General features: G+C 42.9%; 1 protein-coding gene across 6 annotated transcripts in view; it reads left to right on the plus strand.

The window, feature by feature from the left end:
- The window catches only part of KIF13A (kinesin family member 13A), a 196,911-nt gene that overhangs the window by 127,218 nt on the left and 56,311 nt on the right, over positions 1-13,382 (plus strand). For all 6 annotated transcript variants that reach the window (XM_077810585.1, XM_077810588.1, XM_077810587.1 and 3 more), the window contains 2 exons: positions 2,936-3,046; positions 5,116-5,250. In XM_077810585.1, coding sequence (XP_077666711.1) covers positions 2,936-3,046; positions 5,116-5,250 — 246 coding nt within the window. The remainder of the gene's footprint in view (positions 1-2,935; positions 3,047-5,115; positions 5,251-13,382) is intronic.

The raw sequence follows: 13,382 nt of genomic DNA on the forward strand, positions 1-13,382 counted from the left end.
ATACACTGGGTTGTACAGAAGGTGTACCTTGCCAAACTAGATCCTTTCCTGAAGAACTTAATCTAAAGGCACAAGTAGATACTCTGTAGTACAGCATAGAACAGTCTGTGACCTGTGATCATAACTGCGTAGTAGGTTTTCAACTTTTTATTGTGTTGTGGGGGTTTTTTTTGGTATATTTTGGGTTTTTTGGAAGGAGTGGAATGTAGCTTGGTTAAGTTAAATGGGGCAGTAAAAGACACAGAGTCAGGAGACAAAAACACTAAGCTAACTGGTTTGCTGTGACCGCTGCCTATTATGCTAATAGTAATGGTCTCCCTGTTAACCTTATTTTCCCCCATCTATATGATGTTTTCACCTCTTGTCTCCCACATAGATTGTAAGCTCTGTACGACAGAGGTTGTCTTTCCTGTGTGTCTGAGTGTGAGTGACCCTTTCCAGACTACTATACCCTTTTCAGGAGTCTGATGTGTCTTGCGTACCTCAAGTTTCACCTCACTTAAAAACTACTTGCTTACAAAATCAGACCTAAAAATACAAAAGTGTTGCAGCACACGGTTATTGAAAATTGCTGGCTTTCTCATTTTTACTATATAATTATAAAATAAATCAATTGGAATATTAATATTGTACTTACATTTCAGTGTATAGTATATAGAGTAGTATAAACAAGTAATTATATGAAATTTTAGTTTGTACTGACTTTGCTAGTGCTTTTTATGTAGCCTGTTGTAAAACTAGGCAAATATCTAGATGAGTTGATGTGCCCCCTGGAAGACCTCTGCGTACCAGCGGGAGTATGCGTACCACTGGCCTTATGGCATTTAGGTTCTGATTACTGAGCCCTCTGAGAGCTGCTTTGGACAAGCATAAAGAGTAGGAGATGAGATTAGAGATGAATGTGGGGATGGATTTGTGTAGTGTAAGCAAGAAAGAGAAGCTAGTATAGAGGTTGTTAAAGAAGATATATGAAGCTGAAATGGCAAAGTTTCCATGAATTTCTGTTTTTCTTTGCAATGTAGACTATTGATTCTGTTAAATTAAAGAAAATAAATTAAAATTATATAAATTAAAGAAATGCCTAATTTTACCTATTCTTCTAACCATTTAAAAAAAAACAGGTTATATTAGTTGTTTCTGTATTAAACTGTCATTTGTGTTCATGGTATGTGGGCGACCTCTGGCTGAATACTGTTGTCAAGCAGTGTTGGTATAGCCGCATTGGTCCCAGGATATTAGAGAGACAAGGTGAGTGAGGTAATATCTTTTATTGGATCAGCTTCAAAATGATCCGATGAGATGAGCTTTCAAGCTTGCATAGATTGCTCCTTCAGGTCTGGGAAATGTACTCAGTGTGTCACAACTAAATACAAAGTGGAACAGATTGTTTAGCATAAGTGGTTAACATTTACTTCATTTTGAATGGTCCCTTGAAATATGGGTTTCCTCAAAGGAAACCTGTACAACACCTTCAAAAGATGAGCCATGGAGCTTAAATTTATAACTTTACTAGACCCTAAAAATCATTGACTGAATGGAGAAACTGGATTTATGGCTTATTACAGCAATCTATAACCCACTTAACCCCTCCACCATTTTTTTTTTCCTTTCACCCCTATGATTGGAGATGTGTTAATGGGCCACTTACCTTGAATGGTCCTTTAATATATATTAACTACTTATGCTAAACAATCTGTTCCACCTTGTATTTAGCTGTGGGACTCTGGGTATGTCTATACTACAACAAAAACCCCATGGCTGGCCCATGCCAGCTGACTTGGGATAAGGGGCTACTTAATTGCAGAGTAGATGTTTGTGCTTGGGTTGAAGCCCAGGCTCTAGAACCCTGCAAGATGGGAGGGCCACAGAGCTCAGGCTGCGGCTTGAATATCTACATTGCAGTTAAACAGCCCCTTAGCACAAACCCCATGAGCCCGACTTGGCTGGCATGGGCCAGCCGTGGGTGTCTAATTGTATTGTGCACGTACCCTCTCAGGACATTTCCCAGACCTGAAGAAGAGCATTGTGTAAACTCGAAAGCTTGTCTCTCTCATCCGCAGAAGTTGGTCTAATAAAATATATTACCTCACCCACTCTGTCTCTCTACTGTTGTCAGGGATGTATTTGAAGCTACCTAAAAATGCTCTGAATTTACCCCAAATTACCTGTTGTCTTGTCTGTCTGACTAAATTATGTAAAACTTTCAAGCTTACTGTTCTCCTACCCTTTTACTGACACCAAAGAATCATGAGAAACAAAAATACCTACTGAATACCCACATGGATGGTCTCACCACCTTATTTAATTTCTTTTTGACAATTATTAGGGTGAGAAACCTCTCCTAGTCCTAGAGCACATCTGATATTGCTTTATACCCACTGCCTGTCTCAGTTTTCATCTTCAATCCTCAATTTTTCTATAATTGGCTAGGACACCTACAAAATCAGAATAGGCAAAATATTAGGAACGCCACATGTGTCCTCAATCTAGTGAAGGCATTTAATTCAAATAGTTATAAGAAGAATAAATTAAAGAAGGGTGATTGAGAATATCCAAGTACAAAGGAATAACTTGTTAGATATTTTTGTTTGCATATAGTCACCCACTTTGCATAAATATATTGGGTCAGATCTTCAGCTTTGATAAATCTGCATAGCTCTGTTGACTCTGATGGAGCGACCTAGATTTACACCAGCTGAAAAATTGTCCCATTATTGTCAACTGTTCTTTCAGTGCTCAACTAGGGATCTATGTCACATATTCACAGTTTCCCCTGTAAAATTAACTCAACAAAAAAAGGAAAAGTCCTGTCATGGCTTGATTAGTAATTTATTCCTATTGTGGCCAGCAGCTTGCTAAAACCAGCTTGAGCAGAGTTATTTTATGTATGATGATATTTTAAAATTGTAATAATTTTCTTCTTCTCAACATTAAGGCCTTGAAGGCACCAGAGCTGAAGGAAAAATTGGAAGAATCTGAAAAACTGATAAAAGAACTTACAGTCACCTGGGAGGAAAAGCTAAGGAAAACAGAAGAAATTGCACAGGTAGTCCAGATACTTTAACTACTGAGATCTGGATCCTCAGCTGGTGTAAATCAACATAACTCTATAAACTTTAGTGGATCTTTGCTGACTTACAATAGCTGAGAGTCTGGCCATGGATATTGCTGTTTCCTACTCCTTTACTTCTGTGGGGCACCCTCTCTTGGTCTTTCATCCTTTCTCTGTATTTTTCATTTTTTTTACCATTTCATTCAACCTTGTATCCAGAGTACAGTGTAATTTGCCGACACTGACAGTTTCATTAGAATAGATTTAATGGGATCGCTGCCTTGATATGTACTTAAAACAAATGGCAGTGTGTACAGGCCACTTCAGATTTGTAAGACCAAAGTAGGAACATGAATACAATGGGTGAAATCATAGCTTCATTGAAATCAATGAAAAAAAATTCAAATTGACTTCAGAACGGCCAGGATTTCATCACTGAATTCATCCATGTGTGCTACTATAAAACAGTTCTTAAACATGAAGTGACTCTGTAAAGTAAAGGAAGAAAATTGTGTAAAAACAAATTAACTTACTAGTGTCATTAAGGGCTTGTCTACCCGAGGGCACTTGGGAAAATTATTCCGAATTAGCTAAAGGTGCGAATTAAAAATGGATTATTTAAACTTCATTGAACTCCTGAGTGGATACATTCAGAATTAAAGTGGCCTTAATTCAGTTTATCTTAATTCTGAACTAAGATAACCTAAATGAAGGCCAATTCAGTTCTGAATGTGTCTACACAAGGGTTTACTACAGTTTAACTGATCCACTTTTAATTAAAAAGAAAAGGAGTACTTGTGGCACCTTAGAGACTAACAAGTTTATTAGCGCATAAGCTTTCATGAGCTACAGCTCACTTCATCGGATGCAGCCTTAGCTAATTTGGATAAATTTTTCTGAGTGTCCCGTTGTAGACAACCCTAATATTACCTTTGATTAGAATTTACAGAATTTTTAGATTGATTTATTTGCCATCATTTATGTTATTTGTTCTTTGTGGGTTGTAGAGTGAATGAGTCAGTTACACTTCAAAGTTCTCACGCATCAGCAGTGTGTTATGATGTTTGGGTTGCAACCACTACAAAATAACATTTAGATCTAAACACAAACAGTTTTGCTGAATTACTTACAAAATTGGGGAAATGTTTCCATTAGTATTAAGTACTTTGTAGCTTTTTAAAAACAAAATAAAACTTTGAGCCCAAGCTACTTTATGGCATGCCCCTAAACCTGAAATCATAGCTGCTAGTATAGGCACCGACTCTGTGGGTGCTCCAGGGCTGGAGCACCCATGGGGAAAAAGTAGTGGGTGCTCTGCTCCCACTGGCAGCCAAGCTCACCTCACCCCTTGCCCCACCTCTTCCTCCTCCCCTGAGTGCGCTGCGTCCCCACTCCTCTGCCTACCTCCCAGCGTTTCCCTTCCGGCCGCTGCCAAACAGCTGTTTGGCAGCGTTAGCACGCTCTGGGAGCGAGGGGGAGGAGCGGGAACATGGTGCACTCGGGAAGAGGCGGGGCTGGGGCTGATATTTGGGGAAGGAGTTGGAATATTGGCAGGGAGGGGCGGAGTTGGGGCGGGGACTTTGGGGAAGGGGTTGGAATGGGGGTGGGGGTCAAGAAGGAGTCGAGCACCCATGGGAAAGAGGGGAAGTTGGCGCCTATGGCTGCTAGTATGCTTATCTTTCTAGTATTTGCATGTAATGTGACAAATTTGCAATGGACATGCAGAGTCGGAACCTGATTCTGCAACCCATATGGTGCATAGTAGTTACTCATGTGAGCAGTTCCACTGAAGTTGGTAGGACTACTTGCCTAAGTAAGTGCTTTTCAAAGTGAGTGAACATTAAAGGAGTAGGTCATGGTGCATAACATTAAAATCTAGAAAAGAATACAGGGTATGATCATTGTATATTTTAATCCTTTTACTGTAACTTATGTGATAATACTTTTAGTAGCCGTGTCCTGTAGGTAGATTAGTATTCAGCTTTACTCCTTGCTTTCATTTAGTTATTTTATTGTCTCAGCAAACTATAATATGTGAGTTCAACCTTTTTATGTGTTTGTAGGAGAGGCAAAGGCAACTAGAAAGCATGGGAATTTCCCTAGAGTCCTCTGGTATCAAGGTTGGGGATGACAAGTGTTATCTGGTTAATCTGAATGCAGACCCTGCACTCAATGAGCTCTTGGTTTATTATTTAAAGGTAAGAATGCAAACAGGACACTGACATATTTAACAAATCATATTGAAGACCAATCTTGTTTTTAATTTCTGAAAGAATTTGGAATTTAGAGTGATGGACGTATAGTATTGGTGACAGCAAAGTAGAGTTGTCCTGATTTTCCCCTCAATTGTGTAGACTTATATTTTCACTGGCACTTTAGCTCCATTGACTTCAATGGGATAACTCCTGATTCACGACCCTGAACAGGAGAACCAGGCTTAGTGTGTGCAAGTGTTATGTAAACTCCTGTATTGCAGCCTCAGTTTTTCCAACTGAAGGCTAGTTGTGACTCCCCTTTGGACTCCATCAGCACTGCTCCCAAGAGGTTGATGTGAGGCACTCCTGCACAGCACTTGCAATTCCTTCCTACCCATGAAGTGAGAATTGGATTCCAGGGATCAAATCTGGAAACTACCATCTGTCTAGCCCCACAGTGTTTGAATTCTATACCATATTAGCATGGGCTAGTTCTAAGAAACAATTCAAGTATTCTGAACAAATGGTTCCATAATTCATTCAATGACTATCAGATAACCTCAACTGACAAGTAAATAGGTTTTAGGGTTATTTTTGTTTTCACTGTCAGACACATCATATGTGCTCAGAGAGCCAAGCGGGGGTCCTTTCCTTATGCATTTTAACCCATAATAAAGTTTTTGCAGGCCAAATTAAGCCCCCAGTTACGCCTGTGCAACTCCACTGTCTTCAGTAGATTTGCATAGTGTTCCTGATAGAAACTTGGTGCTGGATTCCATCACCCTCACTCACGCTGTATAGTACTGTACTTCCTAAATTGTCCCATTGATTCTAATGGGAGTACTCATGGAGTAATGTACTACCCAGTATGTGTAAGAATCTGTCCCTTAGGCCTGGTCTACACTATGGGGTTAGGTCGAATTTAGCCATGTTAGGTCGATTTTCAAATGAATGTGTCCACACAACCAACCCCGTTCCATCGACTTAAAGAGCTCTTAAAATACATTTCTGTACTCCTCCCCAGCGAGGGGAGTAGCGCTAAAATCGACCTTGCTGGGTTGAATTTGGGGTAGTGCGGACGCAAATCGACGGTATTGGCTTCCAGGAGCTATCCCAGAGTGCTCCATTGTGACCGCTCTGGACAGCACTTTGAACTCTGATGCACTAGCCAGGTACACAAGAAAAGCCCTGGGAACTTTTGAATTTAATTTCCTCTTTGGTCAGCATGGCGAACTCAGCAGCACAGGTGACCAGGCTGTCCCCCCAGAATCGCAAACGAGCTCCAGCATGGACCAAAAGGGAGACACTGGATCTGATTGCTGTATGGGGAGAAGCATCTGTGCAGTCAGAACTCTGATCAAAAAGAAGAAATGCAAATATATTTGCCAAAATCTCACAGGGAATGTTGGATAGAGGCTACAACAGGGACAAACAGCAGTGCTGCGTGAAAGTTAAGGAGCTGAGGCAAGCCTACCAAAAGACAAAGGAGGCAAACGGTCGCTCTGGGTCAGAGCCCCATACATGCCACTTCTATGATCAGCTGCATGCCATTCTAGGAGGGGACCCGACCACTACCCCACCACTGTCCGTGGACACCTGCAAGGGGGGAGTCTCATGCAACAGGGAGGAGGATTTTGTGGAGGAGGAGGAGAATTCGCAACAGGCAAGCCGTGAATCTGTTCTCCCCAGCACCTACGACCTTTTCATCACCCTGGAGCCAATACCCTCCGAAGGCAGGATCCCCAACCCTGAAACTGGAGAAGGCACCTCTGGCGAGTGCACATTTGTAACTACAGTACAGGGTTTAAAAGCAATAGTGTTTAATATTTGATTTGCCCTGAAGAATTGGGATGCATTCGTGGCCAGTACAGCTACTGGAAAAGTCTGTTCACATGTCTGGGGATGGAGCGGGAATCCTCCAGGGACATCTCCATGAAGCTCTCCTGGAGGTACTCTGAAAGTATTCTGGGATCATTGCAGCACAAAGCATGGCAGCGAATGGTCCTGGGTTTTGGTCGCATTCAAGCAACATTCGGTCTATATCTTTCTGTGTTAGCATCAGGAGAGTGATATCATTCATGGTCACCTGGTTGAAATAGGGGAATTTTTGTAAGGGAACAGTAAAAGGACCCCATTCATGCTGGGCTGTTCGCGCTTGGCTAAAAGGGATCATCCCGGAGAAAAGCCACACCGTGGGGTGGGGAGAGGTGTGTGCTGCACATCCACCCGAAAACTGCAGCCCCTCCTTTTAAATGTGAAACCCAATCCATTGCTTGCTATGGGAAAGGATGGTGCTGCAGTTTGAAACCATTCCCACGTGTTATGCGTAAGAAGCCAACCCTGCGTACCCTTTGCCTTACCATGGCTGCATGGAAACTGAATTCTGTTGCCCAGCCGTGTGTGATGTCACCATACTGGCAGGCGCTCAATATAAAAGGCAAAATGCGTTCTTGTACCTAAAGCACATGTGCTGTCTGCTGTGAATTGCTTGATTCACTATGAAAGAGTCTCCCTTTTTTCTCAGAAATGTATCATCTTAAATTTTACTCTCCCTTTTTATCTCCTCCCAGGTGCAAATGTTTCTAGGCTCCCCCATCATCTCCGTCCCTGAGGTTATCACAGATTAGAAGGCGAAAAAAACCACACTTGCCATGACATGTTTTCTGAGCTCATGCAGTCCTCCCACACTGATAGGGCACAGCTGAATGCATGGAGGCATTCAGTGTTAGAGGCTATGAAAGCGTTAAGTGAACTCAAAGAGTAGAGGCAGGAGGCAATGCTAAGGCTAATGGGGGAGCAAACGGACATGATGAAGCGTCTGGTGCAGCTGCAGGAAAGCCAACAAGAGCACAGACCCCCGCTGCATCCATTGTACAACCACCTGCCCTCCTCCCCAAGTTCCATATCCTCCTCACCCAGACGCCCAAGAACTTGCGGGAGGGGGAGGCTCCGGGCACCCAGCCACTACACTCCAGAGGATGGCCCAAGCAACGGAAGGCTGTTATTCAAACAGTTTGATTTGTAGTGTGTCTACAGTAAGAAATGTGGCCTTGTCCTTCCCTCCTCCTGCACCCCACCCCACCCAGGCTAACTTGTTAGTTATCTCCCCCTTTTTTTTTTTAATTAATAAAGAAAGAATGCATGGTTTCAAAACAATAGTTACTTTATTTCGAAGGGGGGCGGGTGGTTGGCTTACAGGGAATTAAAATCAACAAAGGGGGCGGATTTGCATCAAGGAGAAATACATACAACTGTCACACCGAAGCCTGGCCAGTCATAAAACTGGTTTTCAAAACCTCTCTGATGTGCAGTGCTCCTTGCTGTGCTCTTCTAATTGCCCTGGTGTCTGGCTGCTCAAAATCTGACACCAGGCGATTTGCCTCAACCCCCCACCCTGCCATAAACATCTCCCCCTTACTCTCACAGATATTATGGAGCACACAGCAAGCAGCAATAATAATGGGAATGTTGGTTGCGCTGAGGTCTGACCTAGTCAGCAGACAGCCCCAGCGAGCTTTTAAATGTCCAAAGGTACATTCTACCACCATTCTGCACTTACTCAGCCTATAGTTGAACTGCTCCTTACTACTGTCCAGGCTGCCTGTGTATGGCTTCATGAGCCATGGGAGCAAGGGGTAGGCTGGGTCCTCAAGGATAACTATTTCAACATCCCCAATGGTAATTTTCTGGTCTGGGAAGTAAGTCCCTTCTTGCAGCTGCTCGAACAGCGCGGAGTTCCTAAAGATGCGAGCGTCATGCACCTTTCCCGGCTATCCCATGTTGATGTTGGTGAAATGTCCCTTGTGATCCACCAGTGCTTGCAGCACCATTGGGAAGTACCCCTGGCGCTTTACGTACTGGTTGGCAAGGTGGTCTGGTGCCAGGATAGGGATATGTGTTCTGTCTATCGCCCCACCAGTTAGGGAACCTCATTGCATCAAAGCCATCCACTATGACCTGCACATTTCCCAGAGTCACTACCCTTGATAGCAGCAGCTCAGTGATTGCATTGGCTACTTGGATCACAGCAGCCCCCACAGTAAATTGATTCCCTACTGACTGGTAGCAGTCAGGTGTAGCAAGCTTCCACAGGGCTATTGGCACTTGCTTCTCAACCATCAGGGCAGCTCTCATCTTGGTATTCCTGCACTTCAGGGTGGGGGAAAGCCCTGCTGGATCCTGCCAAGACCATTTGGCAGAGCCCAGCAACAATACCATTGACATGCAAGTGTGCCAATTAAAAATAAATTACGTCCCAACCAAGAACTCTGCATTTTTATTGTCCCATCCTGCACTTAACTGTCTTGTTGTAGAAGCAGTGAGTAAATGTGGCAGACAGCAACACACTGAATCCACACCTTATGATAAAGACCAAAAACATCTTGACCTGTTCGGCCATAAGACCACCTCATCTGGAAAGCTTCAGTTTAGAATTGCATATTTCCAGGCTCTTATGGCAAAATATAACCATCAAATTATTCTAAGTTTACTACCTTTATTGAGCACCTTCTGGCAGAAGATCGTGAACAATTCCAATCCATTATTAATGAGGGTCAGCTGCTAGCTAGGACCTCATTGCAAGTGACGATACAGTTGATACTGCGGCTTGTTCTATGTCTACAGCAGTGGTCATGTTTTGAGCATCCTGGCTTTAACTGTCTGGGTTCCAGAGAAAGGTCCAAAATATGGTAGAGTACCTCCCCTATGAGCTATTAAAACTCTTTGCTGAATCCACTGATGAATCCTTGCACAACCTAAAGGATTCCAGGGTCACCTTGTGCTTCCTTGAAATGTATACACCTGCAAGCAAACAAAAGTTTAGCAGGTTTCAAACGGCACAGAGATCCTGTCCTATTAAATTTTCAGGATTTCAGAGCTCCTCATAAAGAAGCTGAGGTTGCAAAGACAGAGGCTGCCTACTTTGTTTGCATCTACAACATCAAAATGACAGTTTTGACAGATTGGTTGAGGGTTTGGAACAATCTCACATCATGGAGCTGCAACTACACCGTTCTACCTGCCTCTTCCCACTTTGGAATCTGTCTCCACCATTTTCATTCTGCGTGGCAGAAGATTACATCATGGGTGTTGAGGTTCTAAGATCAGGTTACTCCATCCATTTAACTTCCGTTCCCTGTCCCTTTTCAGGGACTTCTCTCATGAGCAGTTCTGATATGGGAGATAGATTCCCTTCTATGCATTGGAGTCATAGAACCAGTTCCAGCTCACCACAGGGGGAAGAGATTTTAGTCCAAGTATTTTATGGTCCCAAAAAAGTACAGGGGCTGGAGACTGATTGTACATCTAAGACTCTAAAACAACTTTGTGACAATACAAAAATTCAAGGTGGTGACTCTTGCAGCTATAATTCCGTAGTTGGAGCCAGAAGATTCATTTTTGGTCCTTGGCTTTCAGGATTCATATTTTCGTGTCATGATTCATTTTTCTCACAAGAGATTCCTTCAGTTTTCTGGTTGGTCAAGATCACTTCCAGTATCAAGTGCTTCCTTTTAGACTTTTTTCTGTCCCAACGGTGGTATTGAACGTATTGGCCGTGGTCACCGCTTATCTGCAATTGGGGATAATTGTTTTTTCCATATGTTGATGATTGGCTGCTCGAGGACTGGTCTTACAACAAGGTTCTCTCTGCCATAAAGACAGCAATGTCCTGGTTCCTCAGGCTAGGTCTTCAGTGCAACATTGAGAAATCCACTTTGAGCCCTGTGCAAATGATAGAATTCAAAGGGGTCCCCTCAGATGCAGTATCAGTCAGAGCTTACCTTCCCATGGACAGGTTCATGATATTAACAAACCTCATTTCAAAAATTCAAGGCAGTCCACAGACATCAACAAGAAATTGCCTTCAACTGTGGGGACAGCTTCTACCTTTGTGATGCGAGATGACAGATTATGCTGCGCTGTTTCCAGGGATGGCTCAGGACAGTTGATACCCCCAAACAATGTATGTGCCTGAACAGACTGGTGTCAGAGAGACTGTCAATTGGTGGAAGAACCTAAGCAATGTATGTGCAGGTGTTTCATTAACCAGTCCTCCCCAACTATCACCATAATGGCAGAGCAAATTGTCTGCTAAGAAGCATTATTACACCTCAACCTCAAGGGCAGTCTGGATTGCCTGGTCTCACTTCCTTCCATTAATCTGGGACAAATCCATCAAAATCACAACAGACAAAGTAGCCTGTATGTTCTACATCAACCGATGGGAGAGTGAGGGGGGAGGAGATCCCCTTCCCTTTTTGCAGAAGCAATAAAGCTATGGGATTTGTATATAGCCAATCACATCCTTATTTCAGCAACTTACCTTCCAGACCTACAAAACATCATAACTGACAATCTAAGCAGATGCTTCCTTCAAGATTACAAATGGGGAGTTGGACTTCTAGACACTCAATCATATATTTCTGACTTGAGGATTTCCAGAAGTGGATCTCTTTATCACCCTTACCAACAGGCAGTTTTACTCAAGAGGAGGGTTTAGGCCCTCACACACTGGAAGATGTTTCCTTGTTCTGCGGACAAGAGGCCTTCTGTTTGTATTTCCTCCAGTGCCCCTGATATTGAGAGTGGTGAAGAAGATCAAGCAAGAGAAAGCCAAGATCATATTTAATCATTCTAGTGTGGCCCAGGCAGACCTAGTATCCTTACTTGATTCTTCCCTCCGTTTGTCTGGTGATGAGTCTTCTGTCAATGCCCAGTCTTCTGTGTCAAGACACTTCAGACTCTCCATCCCAACCAAGGAATCCTTTGCCTCAAGGCTTGGTTACTCAAAGGTTCACAGGAATAGAGACTTCCTGCTCTGCAGAGGTACAGTAAGTGTTATTAAACAGTAGGAAAAAGTCTATGCGAAATATTTACCTGCAAAAATGGAAAAGATTTCACCACTAGTGTGACCAGTGACATCTTTCATCTGTTTCGTCTTCCTTCTTTGCTGTCCTCAACTATCTGCTGGCATTAAAGTCAGGATTATTTATGAGTTACATTGGGTTCACTTGGTTACTATAATGGCTTTTGTTCCCCGGTTGAGGGATTCTCAGTATTTGATCATCCCGCCACAGTGAGATTCATTCGGGGGTTGAGGAGCTTTTTTCCTCACATTAGAGATCCCATCCATGTATAGGATTTAAATTTTGTATTCAAATGTCTTATAAAACCCGCTTTGGAACAGAGAGCCACCTGTTCCCTTCTTCACCTAGCAATGAAAACAGCATTTTTGGTGGGCATCACTTCTGCTCAAAGAATTGGGGAAATAGGAGCTTTAATGGCAGACTCTCCCTTTACAGTGTTTTCCAAGAACAAAAAATTAGTCTGCATCGTAAGTTTCTATCTAAGACAGTGTCTGAATTCCACATCAATCAAGGCATCAATCTCCAGTTTTTTTCCCCAAACCATGTCAGACCAGGTAAATTCTGCTTTCCATAATTTGGACAACAGGAGGGAACTAGTCTTCTATTTGGAAAGAACCAGATTATTTAGAAGTTTCCCATACTGTTTCAATTGCCATCAGACCCAAAGGTACCACAGTTTCTACCCAGAGACTCTTGAGGTAGATTTCTGGATGTATTTTTTCTTGTTATGAAGCTGCCAATATACAGCCCCCTTCTAGGGTATTAGCCCATTTCATGAAGTCTCTTTCTATCTCCATGGCATTACTCAAACACATCCTCTTTACTGAGATCTGCAAGGCTGCAGCTTGGACTTTAATACATACTTTTTCCAAGCACTAAGCGGTTATTCATTCTTCTAGATGAGAAGCTGTGCTTGGGAATCCGGTCTTTTGTTCAGTGTTGGACTTGGCTCCAAAGCTCTCTCCTCCTCATGAGGCTTCTGCTCAGAAGTCACTTGAAGTGGCACACTCATAGGGACAGTACTAGAAGTAGTAAAGGTTACTCACTTTGGGCAGCAAATGTTCTTCGAGATGTGTGTCTCTATCGGTACTCCACAACTTGCCCTCCTTCCCCTCTGCTTCAGAGTTTCCTCTGTGTGACTTTATGGTGGAGAAGGAACTGAGGGCAGTGCATCTGTACAGCCCTATGTACCCTCGGAATATGGGGCACGAGGATGCGTAGTGCACATGCATGGGACAAACAGCCATTACTACCAAAATTCTTGGATCA

The sequence above is a fragment of the Eretmochelys imbricata genome, chromosome 2 (genome assembly GCF_965152235.1).
Source record: "Eretmochelys imbricata isolate rEreImb1 chromosome 2, rEreImb1.hap1, whole genome shotgun sequence".
Taxonomy (NCBI): Eukaryota; Metazoa; Chordata; order Testudines; family Cheloniidae; genus Eretmochelys; species Eretmochelys imbricata.